Here is a 25,959-nt window from a genome sequence, read left to right as displayed (position 1 = left end):
AAGGTTATTAAAATTGATTTAATTTCTTTAATAGATATAGGTCTATTCAGATTGTCTGTTTCTTCTTGTGTAAGTTTTGGAGAATTGCGTCTTTAAAATAATTAGCCCATTTCATCTAGGTTATCAAATTTGTGGGCATAGAGTTGTTCGTAATATTCCTTTATTATCATTTCAGTGTCCATGGGATCTGTACTGATATCCTGTCTTTTTTTTTTCTTTTAGGAAGTACAAGATAGCTGAGAAATTTAATGCATTAAATCTGAAGGAGCACAGAAGTAATTAATAAATTTACATTAGGACACTTAGTGCCCTCTTTCAGAAAGAAACAGATTCAGTAGGCATAATATTTAAAAGGACAATTATAAAACTTGAACTGCATGATAAAAACAGGATTACATAAATATCATAATTATCTCATGTCAAATGAGCAAATCTCTGGGGACAAAATTCACAAGCAACAAAAATGAAGAGGGATCTATATATATCAAATTGACAACCAAAACCCTTAACTTTCTACAGTTCTTTCTGCTGGCCTGATGACAAGAGCCTGGCCTGTTAAACTTTAGAAGTTACAAGACAGCAGAAATAATTTTTGATATTAGTAGTTCGTGTTACCTCTTTTTCTTAGCCTGGCTAGAGGCTTATTAATTTTTATCTTTTCAGGGAAATAGCTTTTGGTTTTGTTGAGAACAGCTATTGATTTCCTGTTTTCAGTGTTATTGATTTCTGCTCCAATTTTTATTATTTCTTTGGATTTAATTTGCTCTTTTTTTTCCCGTTTCCTAAGCTGTACGCTTGATTATTGATTTTAGATCTACTTTCTTTTTCTTTTTTTTTTTTTAGACGGAGTTTTGCTCTTGTTACCCAGACTGGAGTGCAATGGTGCGATCTCGGCTCACCGCAACCTCTGCCTCCTGGGTTCAGGCAATTCTCCTGCCTCAGCTTCCTGAGTAGCTGGAATTACAGGCACGCACCACCATGCCCAATTAATTTTTTGTATTTTTAGTAGAGACTGGGTTTCACCATGTTGACTAGGATGGTCTCGATCTCTTGACCTCGTGATCCACCAGCCTCGGCCTCCCAAAGTGCTGGGATTACAGGCGTGAGCCACTGCACCCGGCCTTTTCATTTCTAATATATGCATTCAATGCTATAAATTTTCCTCTAAGTGCTGCTTTCATTGCATATCACAAATTTTGATATGTTTTATTTTATATTTCACTTAGTTCCAAGTATTTTTAAATTTCTCTTGAGATTTATTCTTTGACCCATGCATTATTTGGAAGTGTGTTGCTTAATCTCCAAGTATTTGGGGATTCTCCAGCTTTCTATCATTGTTTTCTAGTTTAATTCCATTTTAGTTTAAAAGCATACATTGTATGATTTCTGTTCTTTAAAATTTAAGGTGTGTTTTATGGTCCACAGTATGGTATATCTTGGTGTATCTTCCATGTGAGCTTAAGAAGAATGAATATTCTGTTGTTGGATGAAGTAGTCTACGGATATTCATTATATCCACTTTAATAATGGTGTTGTTGAGTTCAGCTGTGTCTTTATTGATTTTCTGCTTTCTGAATCTGCCCATTTTCTGATAGAGGGGTGTTGAAGTATCCAACTTAGTCATGGATTTATCTGTTTCTCCTTGCAGTGTGATGTTTTTACCTCATGTGTTTTGATGTTCTGTTTTTAGGTAGACACACATTAAGGATTATTCTGTATTCCTGGAGAATTCACCCCTTTATCATTATATAATGCCCCTTTGTCTTAGTCAGCTCAGGCTGTGTTAACAAAATATCTTAAGGGTGGGGACAGTGGCTCACACCTGTAATCCCAGCACTTTGGGAGGTCAAGAAGAGGGGTTCACTTGAGGCCAGGAGTTTGAGACAAACCTTGGCAACATAGTGATACCCTGCCTCTTCAAAAAGATAAAAAATTAGCTGGGTGTGGTGGCATGTGTCTGTAGTTCCATTACTTAGGAGGCCAAGATGGGAGGACTACTTGAGCCCAGGAATTTGAGGCTACAGTGAGCTGTGGTTGAGCCACTGTACTCTAGCCTGAGTGATGAGAACCTGTTTTGTTGAGAGCCTGTCTCAACAAAAACAAAAACAAATAACAAAATGCCCATATGGACCGTGTGGCTGAAACAACACACATTTATTTTCTCACAGTTCTGGAGGCTGGAAGACTGATCAGGGTACCAGTATAATACATTTCAGGTGAGGCCTCTCTTTTTGGCTGGATGGCTGCCATCTTGCTGCGTGCTGACACGACCTCTTCTTGGTGTGTGTGTAGAGAGAGAATGAGCTCTCTGGTGTCTCTTCTTATAAAGATACTTATTCCAGTAAAACAGGGACCCTTCCTTAAGACCTCATTTAGCGTTAATTATCTCATTTATAGGCCTTATCTCTAAATACAGTCACACTAGGGGTTAAGACTTCAACATATATATTTTGGGGAGTTGAGTTCAGTCCACAGCACCCTCTTTATCCCTGATCATTATCCCCACTCTAGAGTCTGCTCTGTCTGAAATTAATATAGCTACTCCAGTTTTCTTTTGATTAGTTAGCATGATACATCTTTCTCTATCCCTTTACTTTCAATTATAGGTATTTTTATATTTAAGTGGGTTTCTTGTAGATAATATAATGTTGGATCTTGTTTTTAATCTACTTTGATAATCTCTTTTAATTGCTGTATTTCAACTCCTGATGTTTAAAGTAATAATTATTGATATTGTTGGATTAATATCAACCATATTTGTTATGGCTTGCTATTAATTGCCCTTGTTCATTCTTTTCTCCTATTTTGTCTTCTACTCTTTTTTTCTGCCATTTGTGGTTTTAATTCAGCATTTTACATGATTCTATTTTCTTTCTTTTCTTAGCATATAAAGAAACTACTTCTTTCAGTAGTTGCCTTGGAATTTGCAATATAAAAATATACAATGGATCCAGGTCTACTTTCAAATAATGCTATACGACTTCACAGGTAGTACAAGTACCTTATGATATAATAAAATATTCCTAATTGATTCCTCTTATCCCATTGCTGTCATTTACTTTATTTAAACATAATATCTAATCATCAAGTGCATTGTTCCTGTTATTATTTTGAACAAACTGTTATCGGTTAGGTCAATTAAGCATAAAAAAAAGAACATTTTTATTTTACTTTATTCCTTCTCTAATACTCTTGTTTTGTTTATGCAGTTCCTAGTTTTACTCCTATCATTTTTCTTCCCTCGGATGAACTTTTAAAAATATGTCTTGTAAGGCAGGTCTACTGGCTATAAATTCCCTCATTTTTTTCTCCCCTCTCCTCCTCTCTCCTCTCCACCCATCTCCTCTCTTCCCCTTCCCTCCCCTCTCCTTTCCTCTCCTCCCTTCTCCTCTCCTTTCTTCCCTTTCTTTCTTATTTCTTGACAACATTCTGCTCTGTCACTCAGGCTGGAATGCAGTGGCACAATTATAGCTCACTGAAACCTCAACCTTGTGAGCTCAAGGTATTCTCCCATCTCAGCCTCTTGAGTATCTGGGATTGTAGTTGAGTACCACCACTCCTGGCTAATTTAAAAAATTTTTTGTAGAGACAGAGTCTCACTGTGTTTCCCAGGCTGATCTCAAATTCCTGGCCTCAAGTGATCCTCTTACATCAGCCTCCAAAGTGCTGGGATTACAGGCATGAGCTGCCACACACAGCCGTTTTTGTTTTTTTTTTTTTAATCTGAGAAAGTTTTTATTTCTTCTTCACTTCTGAAGGATAATTTCACAGGATGAAGGATTCTAGGCTAGTAGGTGTTTTTTTCTTCCCAACACTTAAAATATTTCACGTCACTCTTTTTATGCTTGCATGGTTTCTGAGAAATTGGATATAATTCTTATCTTTACTTCTCTATAGGTAAGGATTTTTTTCCTTTGGCTTCTTTCAACTTTTTTCTTACCTTTGGTTTTTCTTACCTTTGATCTTCTGCAGTTTGAAGAGTATAGGCCTATGCATAAAACATAAATTTTTTTTTGGTACTTATTCAGCTTGGTCTTCTCTAAGGTATCTCTGAGGTTCCTGAATTTGTGGTTTGGTGTCTAACATTCTCAGTTATTATTCCTTCAAGTATTGCTTCTGTTCCTTCCTCTCTTTATTCTCCTTCTGATATTCCCGTTATATATATGTTTCACCTTTTGCAGTTGTTCTACGGTTTTTGGATATTCTGTTCTTTTCTTCTAAAATATTGTTTCTTTTTTTTTTGAGACAGAGTTTCGCTGTTGTTACCCAGACTGGAGTGCAATGGCACCATCTTGGCTCACCGCAACCACTGCCTTCTGGGTTCAAGCAATTCTCCTGCCTCAGCCTCCCGAGTAGCTGGGACTACAGGTGCGCACCACCATGCCCAGCTAATTTTTTGGATTTTTAGTAGAGACGGGGTTTCACCTAGTTGACCAGGATGGTCTCGATCTCTTGACCTCGTGATCCACCTGCCTCGGCCTCCCAAAGTGCTGGGATTATAGGTGTGAGCCACTGCGCCCGGCCTAAATATTGTTTCTTATTGCTTTTCCGTTTTGGAAGTTTCTATTTACATATCCTCAAGCTCAGAGATTCTTCCTTCAGCTACATCCAGTCTACTAATGAGCCCATCAAAAGAATTCTTTATTTCTGTTACATTGTTTTAATACTTAGCATTTCTTTTTTATTCTTTCTTAGCACTTCCATCTCTCTGCCTGTGTTATCCATCTGTTCTTGCATACTGTCTACCTTTTCCATTAAAGTTCTTAGTGTATTAATCGTAGTTGGTTTAAATTCACAGTCTGATAATTCTATCATCTTTTCTGTATCTGAGTCTGTTTCTGGTGCTTGCTCTGTCTTTTCAAACTGTGTTTTTTGCCTTTTAGTATGCCTTGTAATTTTTTGTTGAAAGCTAGACATGAGATACCAGGTAAAAGGAACTCTGGTGAGTAGGCCTTTAGTAATGTGGTGGTTGGTGTTAAGGGAGGAAAAGTGGTCTCTAGTCCTATGATTGGGACTCAGTCTTTTAGTGAGCTTGTGCCCCTGGGTTGTGAACTTCACAAGTGCCTCTCAGTTTCTCACATTCCTTAGTGGGACAGCGTGGCTAGAAACAGCTGGAGTGGGTATTTCCCTCTCTGCAGCTTGGTTAGCCTCAAATAAAACCCTAATAGTTTGGGCTTTCATAAAGTAGATTTTCTTGAGGGCAGGCCTTATTAAAAATAAAATGCTCTGGCATATTACAATGCTCTGTCATATTTCCTCTCTCCCTGCTGGAAGCACAAGGGATTTTTCTCTGTTTCACTTTGAGAACCAGGAGACAAGACTTACAAAAGTGTAGGAATTCCCCTGTAGTTTTAAATTCTCGGATTTGTCCACACTAAGCCTCTAGTAATTTGTCAATTACAGTTCAGGATTTTTCTATCCTGCTACTGGTTCCTGTGAATGTTTCTGCTTGTGTTGTGTTTCTGCTCCAGTATTTTGATTCTTTGTACCCTCTCTGTCTCTGTCTTCAATTCTGGGAGGCAGCAGATTGCCTGGTGACCTCACTTCTCTGATAGATCTGAGAGTTGTTTATTTTTCAGTTTGTTCAACTTTTTACTTGTTATTTGAATGGAGTGGTGACTTTGAAGCTCCTTACATGCTGGACCAGAAACTGAGTGATGTTTTCTTCAAAGCGAAACCTGATTTTCCTCACCCGTGTTTTTACGATAGGGTTTCTTTTGTTGATGAGGGGAACATGCCACTGGCAAGGATCATTTGAAAACTAGACCCTGTAGTTTCGTGTGGTGTGAAAAACCCATTTTAAAGATCATTTCCCCAAGTCCTTCTCCCTTGTGAGTCCATGCCAGAGTTGGTTTGAGGGGTTCAGGGTCAAGGGCAGATGAATCCCAAAGAGAAGCCCGGCTTATGACATTTGTCAGTGAGAAGTCTACACGAGCGGCTTCCCATGATTCATAAAATAAACTGCTGAGTGAGAATCTAATTAAAAATGTTTTCAGTCTAAAAAGATATAAATGAAGAGAATACATCTTCAAAGTCTCAAAAAGTGTAGAGGGTGCAGGTAGGAGAAACCAAGTTACTTACCAAATCCTGTTAAGCTCTTGAATTTTAAAACAGGTAAATTTGTATGAGTAAAAGGATGACCACTTTTCCATGAATTGTGGTCTAAAAACCTCTAGAACTCTTTTTCTATAAAGAAGTGACATGAATTGGCAATGAGATTTTGAGGATTATTATGGAAAACACTTAAAAGTTAGTGACAGGGAGGGTAGGCATATTCTCCCGCAAATCTTAATGTTATTGGCCTCTGATAAAAGCACATATTTATGTTGTAGCAGGGGTCCCCAAACGCTGAGCCACAGACTGGTATTATAAAACAAGTCTGCACAGCTGGAGGTAAGCATAGGGGGAGGGAGTATTTAGTACCAGAGCTTCAGCCTCCTGTCAGATCAGCGGTGGCATTAGGTTCTCACAGGAGCGTGAACCCTATTATGATTCGTGCATGTGAGGGATCTAGGTTGTGCTCTCCTTATTAGAATCTAATGCCTGATAAACTGAGATGGAACCTGATGAACTGAGATGGAACAGTTTCATCTGGAAACCACACACCCCACCCCCTCCCCCATCCATGGAAAAATCGTCTTTCACAGAAACCAGTTCCTGGTGCAGAAAAGGTTAGGGACTGCTGTGTTATAGGACCTAAGGGTATGCATTTTATACACTAAGCCCACCTGGATTCATCTATTTTTCTTAGCTTTGAATTGCTCACTTACTGCAGCAGATGTGGCTGGGCTCCACCCAGACTCGGTCCTTACTATTTATGTGCATACCAACCCTACAGCCTTCCAGATGCAGAACCTGTGACTCTTTCCTGAGGGTTTTCTCTGGCCACTGTAGCCTACTAAAATTGTGTACAGGGCAGTGCCTTGGAGTTAATAACTTCCAGAGACCAGCTCTTAACTAATGGCTCTTGGGAATCGATAGGTTAATACCCCAGTCTCTTTGTTCCTCAGGAAGGAGCTGACTCTGAGGTGTGTTTTACACTGTCTCCCGGACAAAATAGAGCCCCATTTGTCCACAGCTCTAACCTGCTCAATAACACACCATGATTGTTTCTTTTTCTTCCTGGTTTTGCTTCCCACCCCCTACTGATGCTTTCTAGGATCACATCCCAAATAAGCTACGTGCACTAAAATCTTTGGCTTAGGTGCCTCTAGGGTAACCCAGCTGAAGACACTGAATTTTTAAAAATCCTGTTGGTTAGGCTTTTAAATTGCTTTAATCCTACTTAGAATGTAGTAAAATTTAAATGAATAAAAACAAAGCCATAGTAATTGAGTTTTATCCAACTCAGTTTTCGTAGTTTTTAATTTTATAACTTTTAATTTCAATTTCAAACATAGAAAAGGCGCAAAAGCAGCACAAAAAAATGCCATATGCTGTTCATCCAATCTTCCATATCCTTCACCTAGATGACCACATTTGCCTATTATTTGTCTTCATCTGTTTTTGCTGCTATAACAGAATACCTGAGACTTAGTAATTTATAATGAAGAGAAATTTATTGGCTCACAGCTCTGGAGGCTGAGAACTCCAGGGTCAAAGAACCAGTATCTGGCTAGGACCGTCTTGCTGCATCATCCCATGGCAGAAGACAAAAGGGCAAGAGAAGGCAAGAGGGTGTGCTTGCAGGTTCAAGTCCTTTTTATAATTGCCATTAATCCATTCATGAGGGTGGAGCCCTTATGACCTACATATCCCTGTAAGTCCTACTTCTTGATACTGTTGCCTTAGGGATTAAGTTTCCAACACATGCTTTTTGGAGGACACACTCAAACTGCAGCATCATTCTTCTGAATCTTTTGAGAATAAGGTGCAGATATGATGCTCCTTTCTCCCTAAGTACTTCAGTATCTGTTCCGTGAGAATAAAGGCATGTTTTTAACATAACCATAGCAAAATGATCAAAATCAGAAAATTAACATTGGTACAGGACTTTCTAATCTAAAAACCTTATTACAATGTTTCTAATTGTCCCAATATTGTTTAATAGCAAATTTTCCCCTCTGGTTCAGTATCTGATCCAGGATTATGCATTGCATTTAGGGTAATATCTCAGTCTCTGTTAATCAGGATTATTTCTTAGTCTTTGTTTTTTATGATCTTGACATTTTTGAAGACTATGGACCAGTTATTTTGTAGAATGTCCCCCAGTTTGGATTATTCTTATGTCTCCTCATGATTATTTTGAGGTTATCCACTTTTTTGGCAGAAATACTATCAAAGTGATTATGTATTATTCTCAGCACATAATATCTAAAGGCACCAATACTGATGATATTAACTTGATCACTTTGTTAAGGTGTCGTCTACCAGGTTTATCTGCTGTAAAGTCACTATTTTTCTTTTTTATAATTAATAAGTGATAGAAAAATCTCATGACAAAAAGTAAAGAAATGCTTAAAGTAAGAGGAGATAAGTTAAAGAGAAGCAGGAGAAAGCCAGAAAATGTTCTCCTTGGCCAAATTTGGGACAATTTTATCATTAAAAAATGACAGTGACAGAATATTCTACCCATTGCATAAAATGACTATGACAATTTTATCAATAAAAATATAGTTATTGGGGTCCAAAGTGACTCCGGCCGGAAGTCATGGCACCTGCAAAGGCAAGGTCATGAGTTCAAGGCTAACCTGAGCAACGATATAAGCTCAAACTGATTGGCAAAAAAAAAAAAAAAAAAAATATATATATATATATATATGTATATATATATAGTTATTTGTCAATTATACCTCAATAAAGCTGGAAAAATGATAGTAACAAATGATAATCCATTGTGCAATATAATGGTCCATGAATTGATACTCATTTATAAATAAATAAGTGAACAAATAAAGGAAGGAGAAGGAAAATTTCTTTATTAGGGTAGAATTACAATTGATAAATGTAGAATGAGTGAAGAAAAATGAATAGTAGTCATTAGAGTAATAATTGATTCAAGCAAGAATCATCAATGGATGCTAAAACTTTCATCATTGAGCTATAATCATATTACATCGATAATTATGTAATCAAAACTTACATAATCCAACTCACTTTATCAAGCAAAGGGCTTTGTTGGGACTCTCTGGGGAATGGCAAACAGAAGATATGTTCTTTCGGCCAGGCTTGGTGGCTCATGCCTGTAAACCTAGCACTTTGAGAGGCTAAGGTGGGTGGGTCACTTGAGTCCAGGAGTTCAAGACCAGCCTGGGCAACATGGTGAGACCCTGTCTCTACTAAAAATACAATTAGCCAGATGTGATGGTGCATGTCTGTAGTCCCAGCTATTCAGGGCACTGAGGCAGGAAGTTCACTTGAGCCCAGGAGGTCGAGGCTTCAGTGAACCCTAATTGTGCTACTGCACTCCAGCCAGGGTGACAGAGTGAGAGACCCAGTCTCAAAAAAAAGACCATGATCTCCCAAGACTTCATTTAAAATGTTTTGTTAGTTTTTTTAAGTTTAAATTTTTATGGATTCATAGTAGTTGTGCACATTTACGGGGTGCATGTGACAGCTTGATACAATTTTACAATATGTAATGATCAAATCAGGATAATTAGGATGTCCACTATCTCAAACATTCACTACTTCTTTGTGTTGGAAACATTCCAAATGCATTCATTTAGTTATTTTGAGATATACAGTAAATTATTGTTAGTTACAGTCACCCTATTGTGCTACTGAACACTAGGTCTTATTCCTTCTATCTAACTGTATTTTTGTGCCCATTAACCAGTGACTCTTTATCTCTCCTCCTCTCTACCCTTTTCAACCTCTGAACCATTATTCTACTCTCTACCTTCATGAGACCAATGTTTTCAGCTTCCACGTGTAAGTATCTGTCTCCCGTGCCTAGCTTATTTCACCAAATATAATGTCCTCCACATTCATCCATGTTGCAAATGACAAGATTTTGTTCTTTTTTTATGGCTGAATAATGTTTTATTGTCTATAGGTACCACATTTTCTTTATCCATTCATCTGATGATAGACCCTTTGGTTGATTCCATATCTTGACTCTTGTGAATAGGGCTGCAATAAACATGGGAGTGAAGGTGTCTCTTTTATGTGGTGATTTCTCCCTAGACTTTATTTTATTTTATTGTTAGATATGGGGTTTTGCTATGTTGCCCAGGCTGGTCTTGAACTCCTGAGCTCAAGCAGGCCTCTCAAAGTACTGGGATTACAGGCATGAGCCACTGCACTTGGCATCCGTAGACTTTAAATAGTTTAATAGCTAATAGAGAAGATTTGTGTACACAAGCCATTACAACACAGAGAAGAAATTGATGGCATATCATCTAAAATGAAGAGGGAAAATGAAACTATCCAAGACAGAATATTAGATGGAATACACAAATGTGTCTGACCCAGTGTGGTACCATTTTTATATTTTTCCCCATATGTACACTATTCCCTAACATCAAATGTTTTTAGTGAGGAAGAAAACAGACTTCAGTCCTTGGGCTAATGAGTGAGGAGAGAGAGATATGTCTTTGTAGGCAGCTGCTACTTTGGTTTCCAAGGGAAACAGTGGTGGAAGCTGTAAAAGAAAAGGAGTGGGAAGGCTGCAGTTTAGCACAGATGGGTCATTCTACCAAGTGTCTCTATACAGGCAGTTACCTGGACTTCCTCAGAGTCCTTGGATCATATAAATACTAAAGTGTTGAGATATTAATAAACAACAGATTTTCATTTTTCTTTCTGAATTTCTTGGGGAAAATCTTCATTCTTAAAATCTATTTTCCCTGCAATCCATCAAAGCCTGCGTATATTTCTCTCCCAGGGCCATAGTATGGTTTTCTCTTTTGCACAGTTCACAAGTTCAAGTCACAGGGAAGAAAGAAGGAAATTAGCCACTGCAGTCCATGCACTAAGAGCATGATTAAAATAGTACAAAAGAAAATTATAAAGTAAATCATTCTCTATTATGGCAGCTTGAGAAAGCTTCCAAGATCTCTAATGCAAATCTCCATTTCAAATTTGCCATCAGAACTTGGTTCAGATACTTTCCCTATGATTCCAATGCAGCTGTGCACCTGTAGCCAGGATCCTGCTGAGATCTCAGGAATGGTTTGGTAGGGAGAAGAGTTGACAAGGAATGGTTGAGAGAAACCTGATCCTGATGGAGTAGGCTTTTACCAGACAGACAAGGAGTCTAAATTCCAGTTTCCAAAGAGGGCCTGTCCCATTTGGGTTTCCTCATGTTTCCCTCACTAAGCAAAAGGTCTGGTTTTTGGGCACATAGTCCCTGCAAGGTCTGGAGACAGGTATGGAGTTATGAGCCCAGTTGAGCAAGTTAGGGTAGAGGCTAGACTTCTGTTCCATCAAGGGAAGTAGAGTACACTGCCCCAAAGCAGAATCTCAGTCTTAGGAATGAAATAAACTGAATTATTCATTGAAATGGTTTGGCTATGTCCCCACCCAAATCTCATCTTGAATTCCCATGCATTGTCAAAGGGACCCAGTGGGAGGTAATTGAATGATGAGGGAAGGTCTTTCCTGTGCTGTTCTTATGGTAGTGAATAAGTCCCACAAGATCTAATAGTTTTAAAAAGGGGAGTTTTCTGGCACAAGCTCTCTCTTCTCTTGTCTGCCACCATGTGTGACATGCCTTTAACCTTCTGCCATGATTGTGAGGCCCTCCCAGTCATGTGGAACTGTAAGTCCAATAAACCTCTTTCTTTTGTAAATTGCCCAGTCTTGGGTATGTCTTTATCAGCAGTGTGAAAATGGACTAATACAGTACATTGGTACCAGGAGCGGGGTGCTACTGAAGATACCTGAAAATGTAGAAGCAACTTTGGAACTGGGTAACAGGCAGACGTTGCAATATTTTGAAGGGCCCAGAAAAAGACAGAAAAATGTGGGAAACTTTGGAACTCCTAGAGACTTGTTGAATGGCTTTGACTAAAATGCTGATAACAATATGAACAATGAAATCCAGGCTGAGGTGTTCTCAGATGGCAATGAGGAACTTTTTGAGAGCTGGATCAAAGGTGACTCTTGCTATGCAAAGAGACTTGCAGCATTTTGCTCCTGCCCTAGAGATTTGTGGAACTTTGAACTTGAGAGGGATGATTTAGGGTATCTGGCAGAAGAAATTTCTAAGCAGCAAAGCATTTAAGAGGTGACTTGGGTGCTGTTAAAGACATCCAGTTTTATAAGGGAAGCAGATCATAAAAGTTTGGAAAATATGCCACCTGATAATGCGATAGGAAAGAAAATATCATTTTCTGAGGAGTAACTCAAGCTGGCTGTAGAAATTTGCATAAGTAATGAGGAACTGAATGTTAATCTCCAAGACAATGGGGAAAATGTCTCCAGGACATGTCAGAGGTCCTCACAGCAGTTCCTCCCATCACAGGAGGAATAAATGGTTTTGTGGATCAGACCCAGGGTCCTCATGCTGTGTGCAGTCTAGGGACTTGGTGCCCTGCATCACAACTGCTCCAGGTGTGACTAAAAGTATCCAAGGTACAGCTTGGGCCATTGTTTTAGAGGGTGGAAGCCCCAAGTCTTGGCAACTTCCATGTGGTGCTGAGCCCTGCAAGTGCACAGAAGTCAACAGTTGAGGTTTGGGAACCTCCACCTACATTTCAGAAGATGTATGGAAATGCCTGGATGCCCAGGCAGAAGTTTGCTGCAGAGGTGGAGCCATCATGGAGAACTTCTGCTAGGGCAGTGTGGAAGGAAAATGTGGGATTGGAGCCCCAACACAGAGTCCCTACTGCGGTACTACCTAGTGAAGCTGTGAGAAGAGGGCCACCATCCTCCAGACAACATAATGGTAGATCCACTGCCAGCTTTCACCATGTGCTTTGAAAAGCAGCAGACACTCAACACCAGCCCATGAAAGCAGCTGAACTGGGAGGGAGGTTGTACTCTGCAAAGCCACAGGGGCAGAGCTGCCCAAGACCATGTGAATCCACTTCTTGCAACAGCATGACCTGGATATGAGACATGGAGTCAAAGAAATTCATTTTGGAGCTTTAAGATTTGACTGCCTGCTGAATTTCTGACTTGCATAGGGCCTGTAGCCCCTTTGTTTCAGCCAATTTCTACCATTTGGAACTGCTGAATTTACTTCCATTGTATCTAGGAAGCACCTAACTTGCTTTTGATTTTACAGGCTAATAGGTAGAAGGGACTTACCTTGTCTCAGATAAGACTTTTGACTGTGGACTTTTAAGTTAATGCTGAAATGAGTTAAGACTTTGGGGGACTGTTGGGAAGACATGATTGGTTTTGAAATATGAGGACCTGAGATTTGGGAGGAGCCAGGGGAGGAATGATATGGTCCCTACCCAAATCTCATTCTGAATTCCCACATGTTACGGGAGGGACCTGGTGGGAGGCAACTGAATCATGGGGACCAGTCTTTCCTGTGTTATTCTCATGATAGTGAATAAGTCTCATGAGATCTGAGGGTTTTAAAAAGGGGAGTTTCCCTGCACAAGCTCTCCCTTCTCTTGTCTGCTGCCATGTGAGATGTGCCTTTCACCTTCTGCCATGGTTGTGAGGCCCTCCCAGCCACATGGAACTGTAAGTCCAATAAACCTCTTTCTTTTGTAAATTGCCCAGTCTCAGGTATGTCTTTATCAGCTGTGTAAAAACAGACTAATACATTCATTAATTCAATTAAATTATTTACTGAGTATTTATTATGTGCCAGACATTGGATCCAAATGCTGCTGCATGGGCATAGCTGGGCCTATGGGCTCTACCAGACTCTGGGATATAAAACCAATTAAAAGCAGCTGGGCATGGTAGTGCATACATATTGTTCCAGTTACTCAGGTGGCTGAGGTAGGAGGATTGCTTGAATCCAGCAGTTTGAGGCTGTAGATCATGCCTGTAAACTTTATCCTGGGCAACATAGCCAGATCCTACCTTTGAAAAAATGCACATGCACCAATTGAAGGAGACCTGGGACCCATATCATTGGTATAATCTGATAAGTTTTTAGAAATGGAAATTCTGGAGGTGGCCCCAGAAATTTGTATTCCAACAAGCGCTACAGGTGATTCTGATGTATGCTAGGGCATGAGAACTACTGGCCTAACTTAAAGACATTTGCTCAGACATTGGGTAGAGCTAAGAATGGTCATTCAAGGTCTCATAGGGTAAGACTAGGGAAGGCAAGGATTATGTTTTCTAATGGGTTGCTGGTTTCAAGATATATTAAATCTGCATTATAAACCTTAGAACTCTTATAAAAACTCCACACCAATTTTGGTGCCTAAGATGAAGCAGGACCTAGCAACTGTTGTTGGGTAAACTTAGGGACCTCAAAATCTAACATCCGGAAGTAAAATATGTTCAGCAGATACATATTTTTTCTGATCATCCAAGTGTCCCTGCTGAGGGAAGAATGATTTGTTGGGAGATTGCTATGCAGTGAATGACAAGGGCCAAGAAAATAAGGGTAATTCTGGGGGTTATATCCCTTTTTCTTTTTTCTTCTGATTCTTCAATCTTTCTGACTTCTGGACATTCGGCTTCCAGATTAGTGCTTCTAGATTTGGGAATTGGGGGAAGACTTCACAAAGTATAGCTATTTGAATGCTAGTCTTCAGAAGAGCCCCATGGGATACTATACACTCAGTTCCTGTCTTTGTCCTTTTGTGCTGTTATAATAGAATACCACATCCTGGGTAATTTATAAAAACCAGAAATTTATTTCTCACCATTCTGGAAGCTTGAAAGTCCAAGATCAAGGCACCAGCATCTAGTGAGGGCTCCTCTCTGCTTCCAAGATGGTGCCTTGCATATTGCATCCTTTGGAGGGAAGGAACACTATGTCTTCACATGGCAGAAAGTGGAAGAGCAAAAAAGGGCCAAACTCCCTTTGCTAAGCTCTTTTATAAAAGCATTAATCAATTATAGTGGTGGAGCCCTCATGATCTAAATACTTCCCAAAGGGCCCTACCTCTCAACACTGTTGCATTCAAAATTAAGTTTCCAATGCTTGAACTTTGGGGGACATGTTAGACATATGTTTTAATTTACCTTTTTATTTTTAATTGACAGATAATAGTTTTATATATTTATGGGGTAGAATATGATGGTTTGATACCTGTATACATCATATAATAATTATGTCAAGCTAACGAACATAATACATCATCTTACATGCTTATGTTTTTATAGTGAGAACACTTAATATTTATTCTTTCAGCAATGTTGAAACACACATTATTATTAACTATGGTCACAATGCTTTACAAGAGAATTGGAAAATTTATTCCTCCTGTCTAACTGAAACTTTGTACCTATCCACCAACATCTCCTCATTCCCTTACCCCAGGCTTTGGTAACCACCCTTCTACTCTCTACTTCTATAAGTCAAACTTTTTTGGATTCCAAATATGAGATCATGCAGTATTTGTCTTTCTGTGCCTGACTCTTTTCTCTTAGTATTGACATCCTCCAGGTTTATTCACATTGTCACAAATGACAAAATTTCCTTCTTTTTAAAGTCCAAATATTTCATTGTGTATAATATACAGTGTTTTCTTTATCCATTCAACTGTTAATGAAGATTTAGGTTCATATGTTGGCTATTGTGAATGGTGATGCAATAAATATGGGAGCGCAAATATCACTTTGACATACTGATTTCATATTGCTAGTATATATACCCAGTAGTGGGATTGCTGGGTCACATGATAATTCTACTTTTAGTTTTCTGAGGAAGCTCCCTGACTGTACTAATTTAAATTCCCACCCACTGTGTGCAAAGGTTCCCTTTTTTCCACATCCTCTCCAGAACTTTTTATCTTTTATATTTTTGATAATAACCATTTTAACAGGTGTGAGGTGATATTGTGATTTTAATTTGTATTTATTTGATGATTAATTATTTTGAGCATTTTTTTTCATATACCTGTTGGCCATTTGGATGTCTTCTTTGGAGAAATATCTATTCAAGTCCTTTGCCCATTTTCAAATTGGGTCGTTTTATTGCTATTGAATTGTTTGAACTCCTGGTATATTTTGGATATTAACATGTTGATATGATTTGGTTCCATGTCCCCACCCAAATCTCACCTTGAATTGTAATAATTCCTATGTATTGTGGGATGGACCCAGGGGTGGGAGAGTAATTGAATCATGGGGACAGGTTTTTCTGATGCTGTTCTCATGATAGTGAATAAGTGTCATGAGATCTAATGGTTTTATAAAGGGGAGTTCCCCTGCAAATGCTCTCTTGCCTGCTGCCATGTAAGATGTCCCCTTTTCTCTTCCTTTGTTTTCTGCCATGATTGTGAGGCCTCCCCAGCCATGTGGAACTGTTAGTCAATTAAATCTCTTTCCTTTATAAATTACCCATCTCAGGTATGTCTTTATTAGCAGTCTGAGAACAGACTAATATTCCTGTTATCAGACGTATGGTTTGTAAGTATTTTCTCCCACTCTGTAGGTTGTCTTCACTCTATAGTTTGTTTCCTTTTCTGTGCTTAAGTATTTTAGTGTGATAGAATCCCATTGTCTATTTTTGCATTTGTTGCCTGTGCTTTTGGTGTCATATCTAAAAAATCATTTGGGCCTTGAATTTTTGCAACCTGAAGGGTGACAGCCTGCTTTGAGGGAATCTCGCCTGGGAGGAGAATTGAGCACAACCTGTGTCCCTTGTCTGCTCTTGCCTCAGCCTGCAACACATGCTGGGGTCTTAGTTCCGGCCTCTGCATTGTTGCTTGCATTTAATACCCTATTCTCCTTTCAGTGGAAAATTTGGGCTGACTTTATGCATTTAAAATTATTTAACTTTACGATCTTTATCCTTCTAATACTTTAGCTAATCTATTCACTTTATATTCCTTTAGCTTCCTAGTTTTCATTATACTTTTTAGTCTATTATTGAATAGTTTTAACACATTTGATCTTATTTATTGGATGCTATTTTATATTCCTTTTAACCCTGCCCAGCAGGATATTTCTAGCTAAATATTGCCCTTATTGGAATATAGACTTAAGGGAAATTGAGTACATATTTTTTTCACACCATTAAAAATATATTAAAATTCTCTAACATTTTCCTTTCACTTTTTACGTTTTTAAAACATTTTCTGTTTGGTTTGTCCTCTTAGTCCATTTTGTAGCATTTGCTTCTAAATTAGAGATGAGAAGTGGTAACGCTAGGGGGATGGAGGGGGTGGATGCCGCAACAGTGACTGGCTTAATCAGGGATTGTTGGCTTTTCTCCCCATGCCCACAATTCTGCTCATTCTTTCCCTATGCTTCTTTCCATATAATGCTCAAAGGAGGTCTTTCTTGTTATTGTTAAAGGAGACCCTGATATTCACCACAGTCAAGAAAAAGAGTTATTCCAATTAAATTCTATTTTTACTAAGGTAGACAGTTGGAAAAATTCACAGGAAAAATTACATGGGTCAGAAGTTACTAATACTGGCCTCGAATACTGCTGACAGGAATTGCTGAACAATGCCATCATCTTATTTCAGAACAAGCCAGGACTTCTCTGAATTTCAAACCATGGTCTCTGAGTATTTACAGCTTTTATGGCGAAGGGGAGCATCACTGGGGGTGGTAGGAGAGGGTCTGCAACTCAGCCCCTCAATACTGACCCGAGGGAATACCCAGGTGGTCTTGAAGGTCTTGTTAAGAATTATTGGTGAAAAAACTTATTAGAAGAACAATAGTCAAAGCTGGGGAATTATATTTTGTTGACCTACTTGCAGTATTAACCCGACTACATTGATTCACCTTATTTCTGGTCAGGAATTCAATGGTTGTCACATGCTCCTAGAACCACCAGTACTTATCACGTGTTTGGTGCAGTCTCTGACTCATGGAGTGGAAGCTAGGTCAATCATGGAGTTACGGGAAAATGTTCTGGAAGGATTTCTTTCTTCTTGTTACATAAGATGTGGTTTTCCCAAAGAAACAATATACTAAAATGAAAGTTAGGGTCCCAACCCACAGAAGTCAATTTTAATCTACATTGTTGCTGACTATATTCAACTTGAAAGGGAAAGTAGGCTTTGAGGGTCACCTAAATGGTGCAATTTAGAGTTTTCACAGAGCATGATGGAGTAAGTGAGTGTGTCAGGGGTTAAATACGGGGTTGGAAAGATGGATAAAATATGGTCCCCGCTTTCAAGGAGCTCACACTACAGTTGGAGAGACAGATGCCTACACAACTAATGTATGTGATGATAGTGGCAGAGGGTGTTGTCAGGCCAGAGAATTTTCTGAGTCAGAAAATCCAGAAGATTGTGGAAGATGTGATAGCTTCTCCTTGAAGGATGTTAGGGCCTTACACAGCAGAAGGGTGAAGACAGGGCATTTGAGGCACAGAAAATGGTTGGGGCAAAGCCTTAGGATAGCCAGCTGCAAGGCATAATCAGGAATATTCAAGAAGCTGCTGTAGAGGAAGGGAGGTAGTTTGGAAAAGCAGATGGGAAGAGTGGGCCTTTCTGAGTTGGTCTGTTGGTCTAATCACTTACATAGAAAATAATGGCCAGATGTGGTGGCTCACACCTGTAATCCTAACACTTTGGGAGGCTGAGGCAGGTGTATCATCTGAGGTCAGGAGTTCAAGACCAGCCTGGCCAACATGGCAAAAGTGTATCTCTACTAAAAATACAAAAATTTGCTGTATGTGGTGGCAGGTGCCTGTAATACCAGCTACTGGGGAACTGAGTCAGGAGAATTGCTTGAAACCCGGGAGGTGGAGGTTGTAGTGAGCCAAGATCGTGCCACTGTACTCCAGCCTGGATGACAGAATGAGACTCAGTTTAAAAAAAAAATTGCCCATACTTTTCATGTTAAAATATAGACAGGTCATTTTCAAAAGCCTAGTTTTTTTCAAACAAATGTCGTCTTACCTCCTACTGAAGAGTTGTCTTACGTACAATAGTTCATTACCGTGAAAAATAAGAAAGTGATTAATTGCAAAAATATCTTTTATGTTTAACTTTCTAAAGATAGATTTGTCAAAGAGCAGCACAGGAGATTTTTAATAGCTTTATGTACTCTTTTGTAATCAGTTCATTCTGTAACTCTGTACCTCATTAGGGATAAAGCACGCAAAGCTTCATACTGTCACCGAGGATATAAAGTCTGCAGGCACTAATCTGGGGTCAGGAGGAGGAATAAAGGGGAAAAATAAAGAAAGAATCCCTAATAAGGGTCAGTCCCAGGAACAACTTGCCAAAGATTGTGGCTATCTAACATCAGTGCCTGCCTGTTCGGTATCTGTACACATTTCTTTTGGTTTGGTGCCCATAGAGTGAGGACCCCGTGGTAGGTCATAATAAATTAAAGTCATGATCTCAGATTCAATGATGTCTACATGATTTTATATTAACTGGACAAGAGGTTGAATGGAATCCAGTCTTTTATTGAGATATTTGGGCAATCCAAGCATTTGTCCCCATTTCCATCCTCATTTTAGTTTTTCCCAGTAAGAAACTGAAACACAGAAAACTCACAGGCAGAGTCTATCAGATTCCTGAAATTCCAGTTCATTTGTAAGTCACTGATAGGTGACAATACATATACATATGAAATACAGTCTATTATAAAATATATGATGAGGTACTTTAAGAAAATGCTTTTGGCATATTACAAAGTCATTATTGTTTACATCTAGTTATCATTTTGCTTGTTGAACGTGATGCTCTTGAGAACTGACATCACCATCATATCTGATCATCAGAAACACACCACTGTTCTTAGCTGGGAAAATGTTCTGTCTTACTCTTAAACACATACTAGTTCTGGTCCTGATGGGAGAACCTTTTTGAAGAAGCATTGTTTTGTTTCCCACCCTGGGTCTTATATCCACATGAGTGAAGGGAAGACCCACACAACGGTGTGGAGAGTTCAATTCGTTTACACATTTTTGCCGCCTCTCTCTCATCCACAAGGAGATAGCTGTTCAACAGTAAAAGTTCCTCTCTATTGGCATATAACAAATAATATAGCAGCATAACTAACAATAGGATCAAAACATACAAAGCCATCCATAAAACTTAATATCTTACCAGCAATAAGGAATGCCATGATAAATTATGGAACATCACTAAAATTGCATAATTGTTCATTGATAATCAGGAATACTACATAGTAACATGGAAACATGCTTGGAATATAATTAAAAGAGAAAAGAAAAACACACTATTATAATATGTACACTGCATATGCATGTGGAGGAGGCCTGGAAGATAATATACAAAATAGAAACACAGTAGTTGTTTTAGGATAGTGAGGTTGTAAGTTTTCAGAGACATTTTCCTTAATATGATAAAATACTAGTATTAATAATAGTGAATTCACCAAATAAATGATGTTGTGAGTACAGAGGGAGGCTATTAAGAAATAACTAGAGATTGGACATTGCAAAAGAGAAAAAATACTTGAAAGAATGAATGTTCCTTTCCTACATTTGTCATCTCAATGGATATTAAGATCTATAGTACTGAAAACATTTTCAAAGCAGCTGCTTAGTAGGGTTTGGAAGAGAGCCTGAACTTAACTGTATCTGGATTTTGTTTGCCCAGATGACTGCAACAGAAAATAAATCTTTAAACATATGTCCAATGTGCTCTCATTTGAGTATCTTGTCTGAATTCTCACTTAAGAATCAAGAAGCAGTTTGGAAAAATAACCCATGTGCACAATAAGTAGTATATAGAGCAAGAGAAATTCAACAGAGAAATTTTGAAAATAAAATGCCTATTTAAAATAAAGTTGAAAGGTCTATTTGGATTAACAGCAAAATACAGTAATGCCTACATAAATTTATATCTGTCTAGGCTTCCAGGAACAATCCTAATGTCTATTATATTAATATGAACAATTTGCTAAAACTGTCCAACTCATTGGAATGAGTTGCTGTCTTTTCCTCTAAAGGGCTGAGATACTTTTTTTCTCTTTTTCTTCTACCTCTGTTCAAAAGACTGTGGGTTTTACCCTTTTTGTGTGTGTATTTTTTAGACTTTGGAAGTTTTACTCTGAATAGTACTTACAAGTACTGATTTGGGGCACCAGGCTACCTTGTTGTATATAGAAAGGGGTTTGTTAATATGTTAAGAGAAATTCACACACAGAATCATACGTTTTATTCTCACTGGTCAAAGTTAAAACCTCTCACACCAACATTTGCAAACCTTTATTTTAGCACAGGAAAACATTTCCTCAAATGCATACTTAAATGCCTTAAAGAAGGTAGATGGGAGAAGAAACATGAAATAGGTTTTTTTCTGAAATAACCTTTTATCTGTAAAATACCTTTTATCTCTAAACTAGTGGTTGACCCTCAATTGGGAAAGAGAGAGAATGATACGAAGAAGTTTGAAATGGTTCCAAGAAGTCAGAAAGTAACTTTTCCAACCGCCAAACCATACCTGACTCTGCAGGCATCTTTCTTCAGAAAATTACAGTATTATTGTGTAAGATTTGCTGAGTCTCTGTGAAAACCTCTGTGTCTCACTATCTCCTCACCTCTAACAGTGGCTAACATTTTAAAGAAAGTTTTTATTCCTAAGAGTCATCCAATAGTTGTCACCATTATAAAAATATGATTTCCTGTTTTCAAAGTATATTAAAAGTTATTGTGATTTTAGGGAACTAGCTCTTCCCATCCCAAATCCAAAGTCAATCACATTTAGTGCAAGGTTATGTATTTGATTACTTTGAGTTATACCAACATGTTAAATTTTCTCCTCAAAAACTCTGATTATGTTAATGTATTCTCAGGAATGTGTTGTATTGAATAAATAATATTTGGTGATATAACATCTGGTTTCATACATCTACAAAATTCTTTTTTGAATAGTAGCAATGCAATCTATTTCACATAATTATCATAAATTTCTTAACTTTGGCATGCATTTTGCTGTAACTCATTTCCTGGCAATATATAAAGTGCCTTTGACATAATACCATAGAATATTTAAACTGAAAATGAATGATAGAAATAATTGAGTGTAAATCAGTTCCCCCTTGCTTCACAGAGTGAGAAACTCAGGTGTAAGAAGATAAAATTTGCCCAAGATCCTGCGTATCATTTCTGACATTTAAGCCCTCCTAAAATACATATTTTTGATCTTGAACTTGACTTGAAAATTATGATTTTTTTTAAGAGCATGATTCTTAAGACAGAACACAATTGCTATACTTAAAGAATTGCAGAGTTGGTATTGAAATACCCAAAAAAAGTATGTCCAAATTTTGTCCTCAATTCCCCTTTTGGGAGAAAGTGACTAAGATTATGATTACTTAAAATGATTATTCTTTGAAGGATACAGAATACTTCTGATCTTCAAGATGAACTCTTTCATCATTCCTATATATAATTCAATATTTTTCTTTACCAGGGATCAAATGGCATTCTGCTTGGTAGCCTTCTTGTCTATTGCAGTTGAGCAAGTGAAATAGAAAGCACATTTTAGGATATCACTGTGATTTGTTGTTTTCTTCAGCAGCAAAAATGTATGAAATAAAGAAACTTTTTTTTTTTAACAGACTTTGTTCACTGATCAGATTAACTTAATAAAATCTAGGCTTCAGTTAAATTTAGTAGATTAGCTCTTGTTTCACTGGCATTTACTATTTGTGAGAGGAGTTGAACAAATTTACAAATAATGACACTTCCAAAGGTTTAATCATTGCATTTCATACAAATTATGCACAATGTTCAGGGCTAATGTGTAGACTTTATAGTTGTCAGATTTTAAAAGGTCTATAGGAATGGTAATTATCAGTACATGGCTGCCAATGTAAAATTCATTTTTTCTTGATGAAAACAAATTCTAATCTATGAAAGTATCATATCAAGTAATTTTGCACCTGGTAAGGAAATAATAATGAATGATAGTAAATAATGAATGATAGTAAAAATCTGAAAAAAAAAACATTTCAGATAAAGACACAATAAATGAATTTAAACAAAGAGTTTAAGAAGTAACATAGCCATGTAAATATGTTAACTCTTCACATAGCTGGTCACACTTATTTTACTTTATTAGAAACCATGATCTTGTCTGATAATAATGCCACAAGACTCAGTTACATAATCCAACTCTCTTTTACTCCTCTTTTCCCAAAAGCCATCCCATCTAAAGAGGGTTTAACTCTTCTATCTTGATTTTTTCTTTCAGCAAATACCAAGTAAGATAAGCTTTTCGCCAGACAAAAATTATTTCAGATTATCACAGATCATTTATGATCAATTGTAACAGATCATTAATTTTTTTTCAATTTCTTCAAAAACAAAGCAGCTCAGTTGCCCTATGGACAGCTCACGCATCGTTTGATGCCTCACATCTGCAGCCCACTCTAGATTTATCTTGCTTTCAGCTGGTCCTGGATAGCACTTTTGGGTTATTTTACAAAACATTCAACATTGTGTAAATTGTTAAGAAGCAACTGGAGTAGCTTCCTTTCCTACCCACTGCCTCTTCCAGTGTCCTTAACTCTTATCACCCCTCCCTAAAGGGGATGTGTCCCTAACATGCCTATTTACATGACTCTCGGGCACCGGAGGTTATCACACCCATCACATACCAGGTCAATTTCTAACAGTGTGAAGGCTCTCCAAGCAGAGCAATTTCCTTCCATGGGGAGCTGGGCATAGTCATGTTTCTGTCAATCCAGTGATCTTTGTATGCACAGATTAGACGATGGTCTCGTGGTCCCACCTGCCTTGTATCTGATTGATATAACAACAGTATCTGTCATAGGGGCTGTTCTGCTTGTAGGAGCAAACGATGATACTGTCCTGGGGCACAAAGAAGATGCTGTCCTCAGGCTCAGGGCACTCAGATCTGTCCCAGGCTGAGCATTTGACATCCAAGGCACTGTAGGCAAGGGAACTCCCTGAGGGGCAGTAGCCGTCCAGGTATCTGGACGTCTCCTCCTGATGCCCACTCTGGACCAGGCTCTGGCATTCTCCTTCCTCCGTGGGTGTGGGGGCGGTGATGGAGCTGGCCACAGACACCTCACCCTGGCCTTGTTGGGGAGGCTTCCCCCTGACGCCCGCCTTCTTAGCCAGCTCATCTGAGCTCCCCTTGCCGGACTCCAGGTCTGAAGGGGTCCTCAGCAGCTCCACCACCTCCTTGTCCCTGGGTTTCCGGAAGCAGGGCAACTTGCGGACCCACAGCAGCTCGTTCTCCGGCCACTTGGTGCATCCCTCGGTTTTCCTGGCCAGGGCAATGGCTGCGATGCCCGGTAGGCAGATGGCCGGCCCGATGGCCAGGAGGGGGATGTTTCCCAAAGTCTCCCCTTTCATCCCAGAGACGGTGAACATGAAACCGAAGACCAGGAAGACACTGACCAGGGCCACCACCAGCCCAGTCCTCGGGTTAATGTCATCAGGCCGCATCTTTCACTCCATCCAGGTTGGGGGCTGCTTGCTGGCCAGGGAGCAGCCTTCCTCTATTCTGTAGAGGTGAAACCACAGCGCGTTTAAAAAAAATCCAGGTCAAGCTCCCACCCACCAACTCTTGTCTCTCTCTTGCTCTTTGTCTCTGACACTCTTCTTGACTTACAGTCTTGGTCTCTGCCTCTGTATCTCTCTTGCAATCTCTGTCTCTCTCCGAGTTTCTCTTGCAATCTCTCCCTGTTTCTATTTCTCACTCTTCCTCTCCGTCCCTTCTACCTCCCTCCCTTTCTCCCTCGTACCCTTCCTCCCTCCCTCTCACTATTGCAACCTCTGTCCCTCTTTCTCAAATCAACACGCACCGGCTGGGGTTACCAGGTACCTGAGGTTTCCTGCCCTCTCCAGGAAGTAGGGAAAGAAGCCAGGCTGTCTCCTCAGAAGCCTCTAAAGCAGCTGCCCTCTCGGCTCGTTCCCTGGTTCTGGGAGGAAAGCCTGGTTTCCCCCACGAACTCTGCATCCGGGAGGTGGAACGGGGGAAAGCGGCTCTCCTAGCGATGCCCGTCGGTCCCGGTGCTGTGCAAGCGGAGACCGGCGCCAGCTCAGGGCGCAGAGCGCGGGGCGCGCGGGGAGGAAGCACTGAGTCTGGGAAAGAGGGGACGCGGCGAGAGCCTGGCCTCGTTACATCACTGTCAGAGCAGGCTCAGAAATGCAGAGGACGCGCGGGGGCGCGAGGGGGTCAGTCCCGGAGAGAGGCCACCCGGAGGCAGGCGCTGCGCGGGATCTCGTCGGGGCTGCTGGGAGCCGCCGGGGTTGGTGCCGCCGCCGCCCGGGAGGTTGAGCAGGGCGACCTGACCTGCTTCGGTGCCCGGGGAGGGTCTGGGGCGCGAGGCTGCTGGTGGCCGGAGTCGGGAACCAGGGTCGGTTTGCCCACGGGGATTCCGTTGGAATGTCGGAGCTCGGGCTCCAGTCTGGGATCCGAAAGGTTAGGTGCCAGCTGGAGGTGTCCCTCGGGGACCCGCACCCTTCGTCAATTACAAATCCGGGTGACTGACGGCAGGCCCAGGGGGCTCCCCGGGCGCCCTTCTCTCCACCCCTCGACTCAGGGCGCGGAGGGGAGTTTCCCTCGGGAAGCCGGTGCCGGAAAACTGCGCTGGTCCCGGCGCTGGGCGGTGTCGTTAAGCCAAAGCGCTCTTGCAGCGGAGTGATTGCGCCTCGGGAGCGCACAGAACCAGCGCCCAGGCGGAGTGGGTTAGTGTTGAGGGGCGGGTGCCGGGCTAGTCCGGGCCTTGAGGGGTCACCGGAGTCCCAGTGGCTTTCCAGCTCCAAGCCTAGGAAAGGATGACCTTGGAGCTTGGATTTCACTTCCACAGCGCCGTGGTGCCAGGTAGACTGGGCAAGGGAGAAGGGCTCCCTGTCTCCTAGTTTGCGAGGAGAAGGGGCCTTGACCTGTCAGAACCACTGTCCCGCAGCGCGGCTCCAACTCTGAACGATTCTCTCCTCCCTTGCTCTGGTTGTCGGTAGAGGCAGATGGGTTCCGCTGGCCCCGGGGGCAAGACTGGCTTTGG

The 25,959-nt window shown here is 40.1% G+C and overlaps 1 protein-coding gene and 1 long non-coding RNA gene across 5 annotated transcripts in view; one reads left to right on the top strand and one right to left on the bottom strand.

The window, feature by feature from the left end:
• LOC103793528 (uncharacterized) overlaps positions 1-21,779 on the top strand; it is an 84,792-nt gene extending 63,013 nt beyond the window's left edge. For all 3 annotated transcript variants that reach the window (XR_004745711.3, XR_013534704.1, XR_004745708.3), the window contains exon 4: positions 21,322-21,779. This is a non-coding gene — a long non-coding RNA (uncharacterized LOC103793528). The remainder of the gene's footprint in view (positions 1-21,321) is intronic.
• Positions 19,391-25,038, bottom strand: TMEM215 (transmembrane protein 215). 2 transcript variants are annotated; one of them, XM_035307599.3, is made up of 2 exons: positions 24,757-25,038; positions 19,391-24,455 (listed from the first exon to the last, which is right to left on the bottom strand). In XM_035307599.3, exon 2 carries the CDS (start codon positions 24,395-24,397, stop codon positions 23,690-23,692), a length of 708 nt encoding a protein of 235 aa, XP_035163490.1. In that variant the 5' UTR covers positions 24,398-24,455; positions 24,757-25,038; the 3' UTR covers positions 19,391-23,689. The 2 variants fall into 2 exon arrangements, with proteins under 2 accessions (XP_035163490.1, XP_002743048.1); XM_002743002.7 differs by having other exon boundaries at positions 24,777-25,038.
• Between the last annotated feature and the right edge of the window lie 921 nt (positions 25,039-25,959).

Source organism: Callithrix jacchus, chromosome 1 (genome assembly GCF_049354715.1).
Source record: "Callithrix jacchus isolate 240 chromosome 1, calJac240_pri, whole genome shotgun sequence".
In the NCBI taxonomy this organism is placed as follows: domain Eukaryota; kingdom Metazoa; phylum Chordata; class Mammalia; order Primates; family Cebidae; genus Callithrix; species Callithrix jacchus.
Note: the sequence above shows the minus strand (reverse complement) of the source record. Positions and strands in the feature narration are given on the sequence as shown.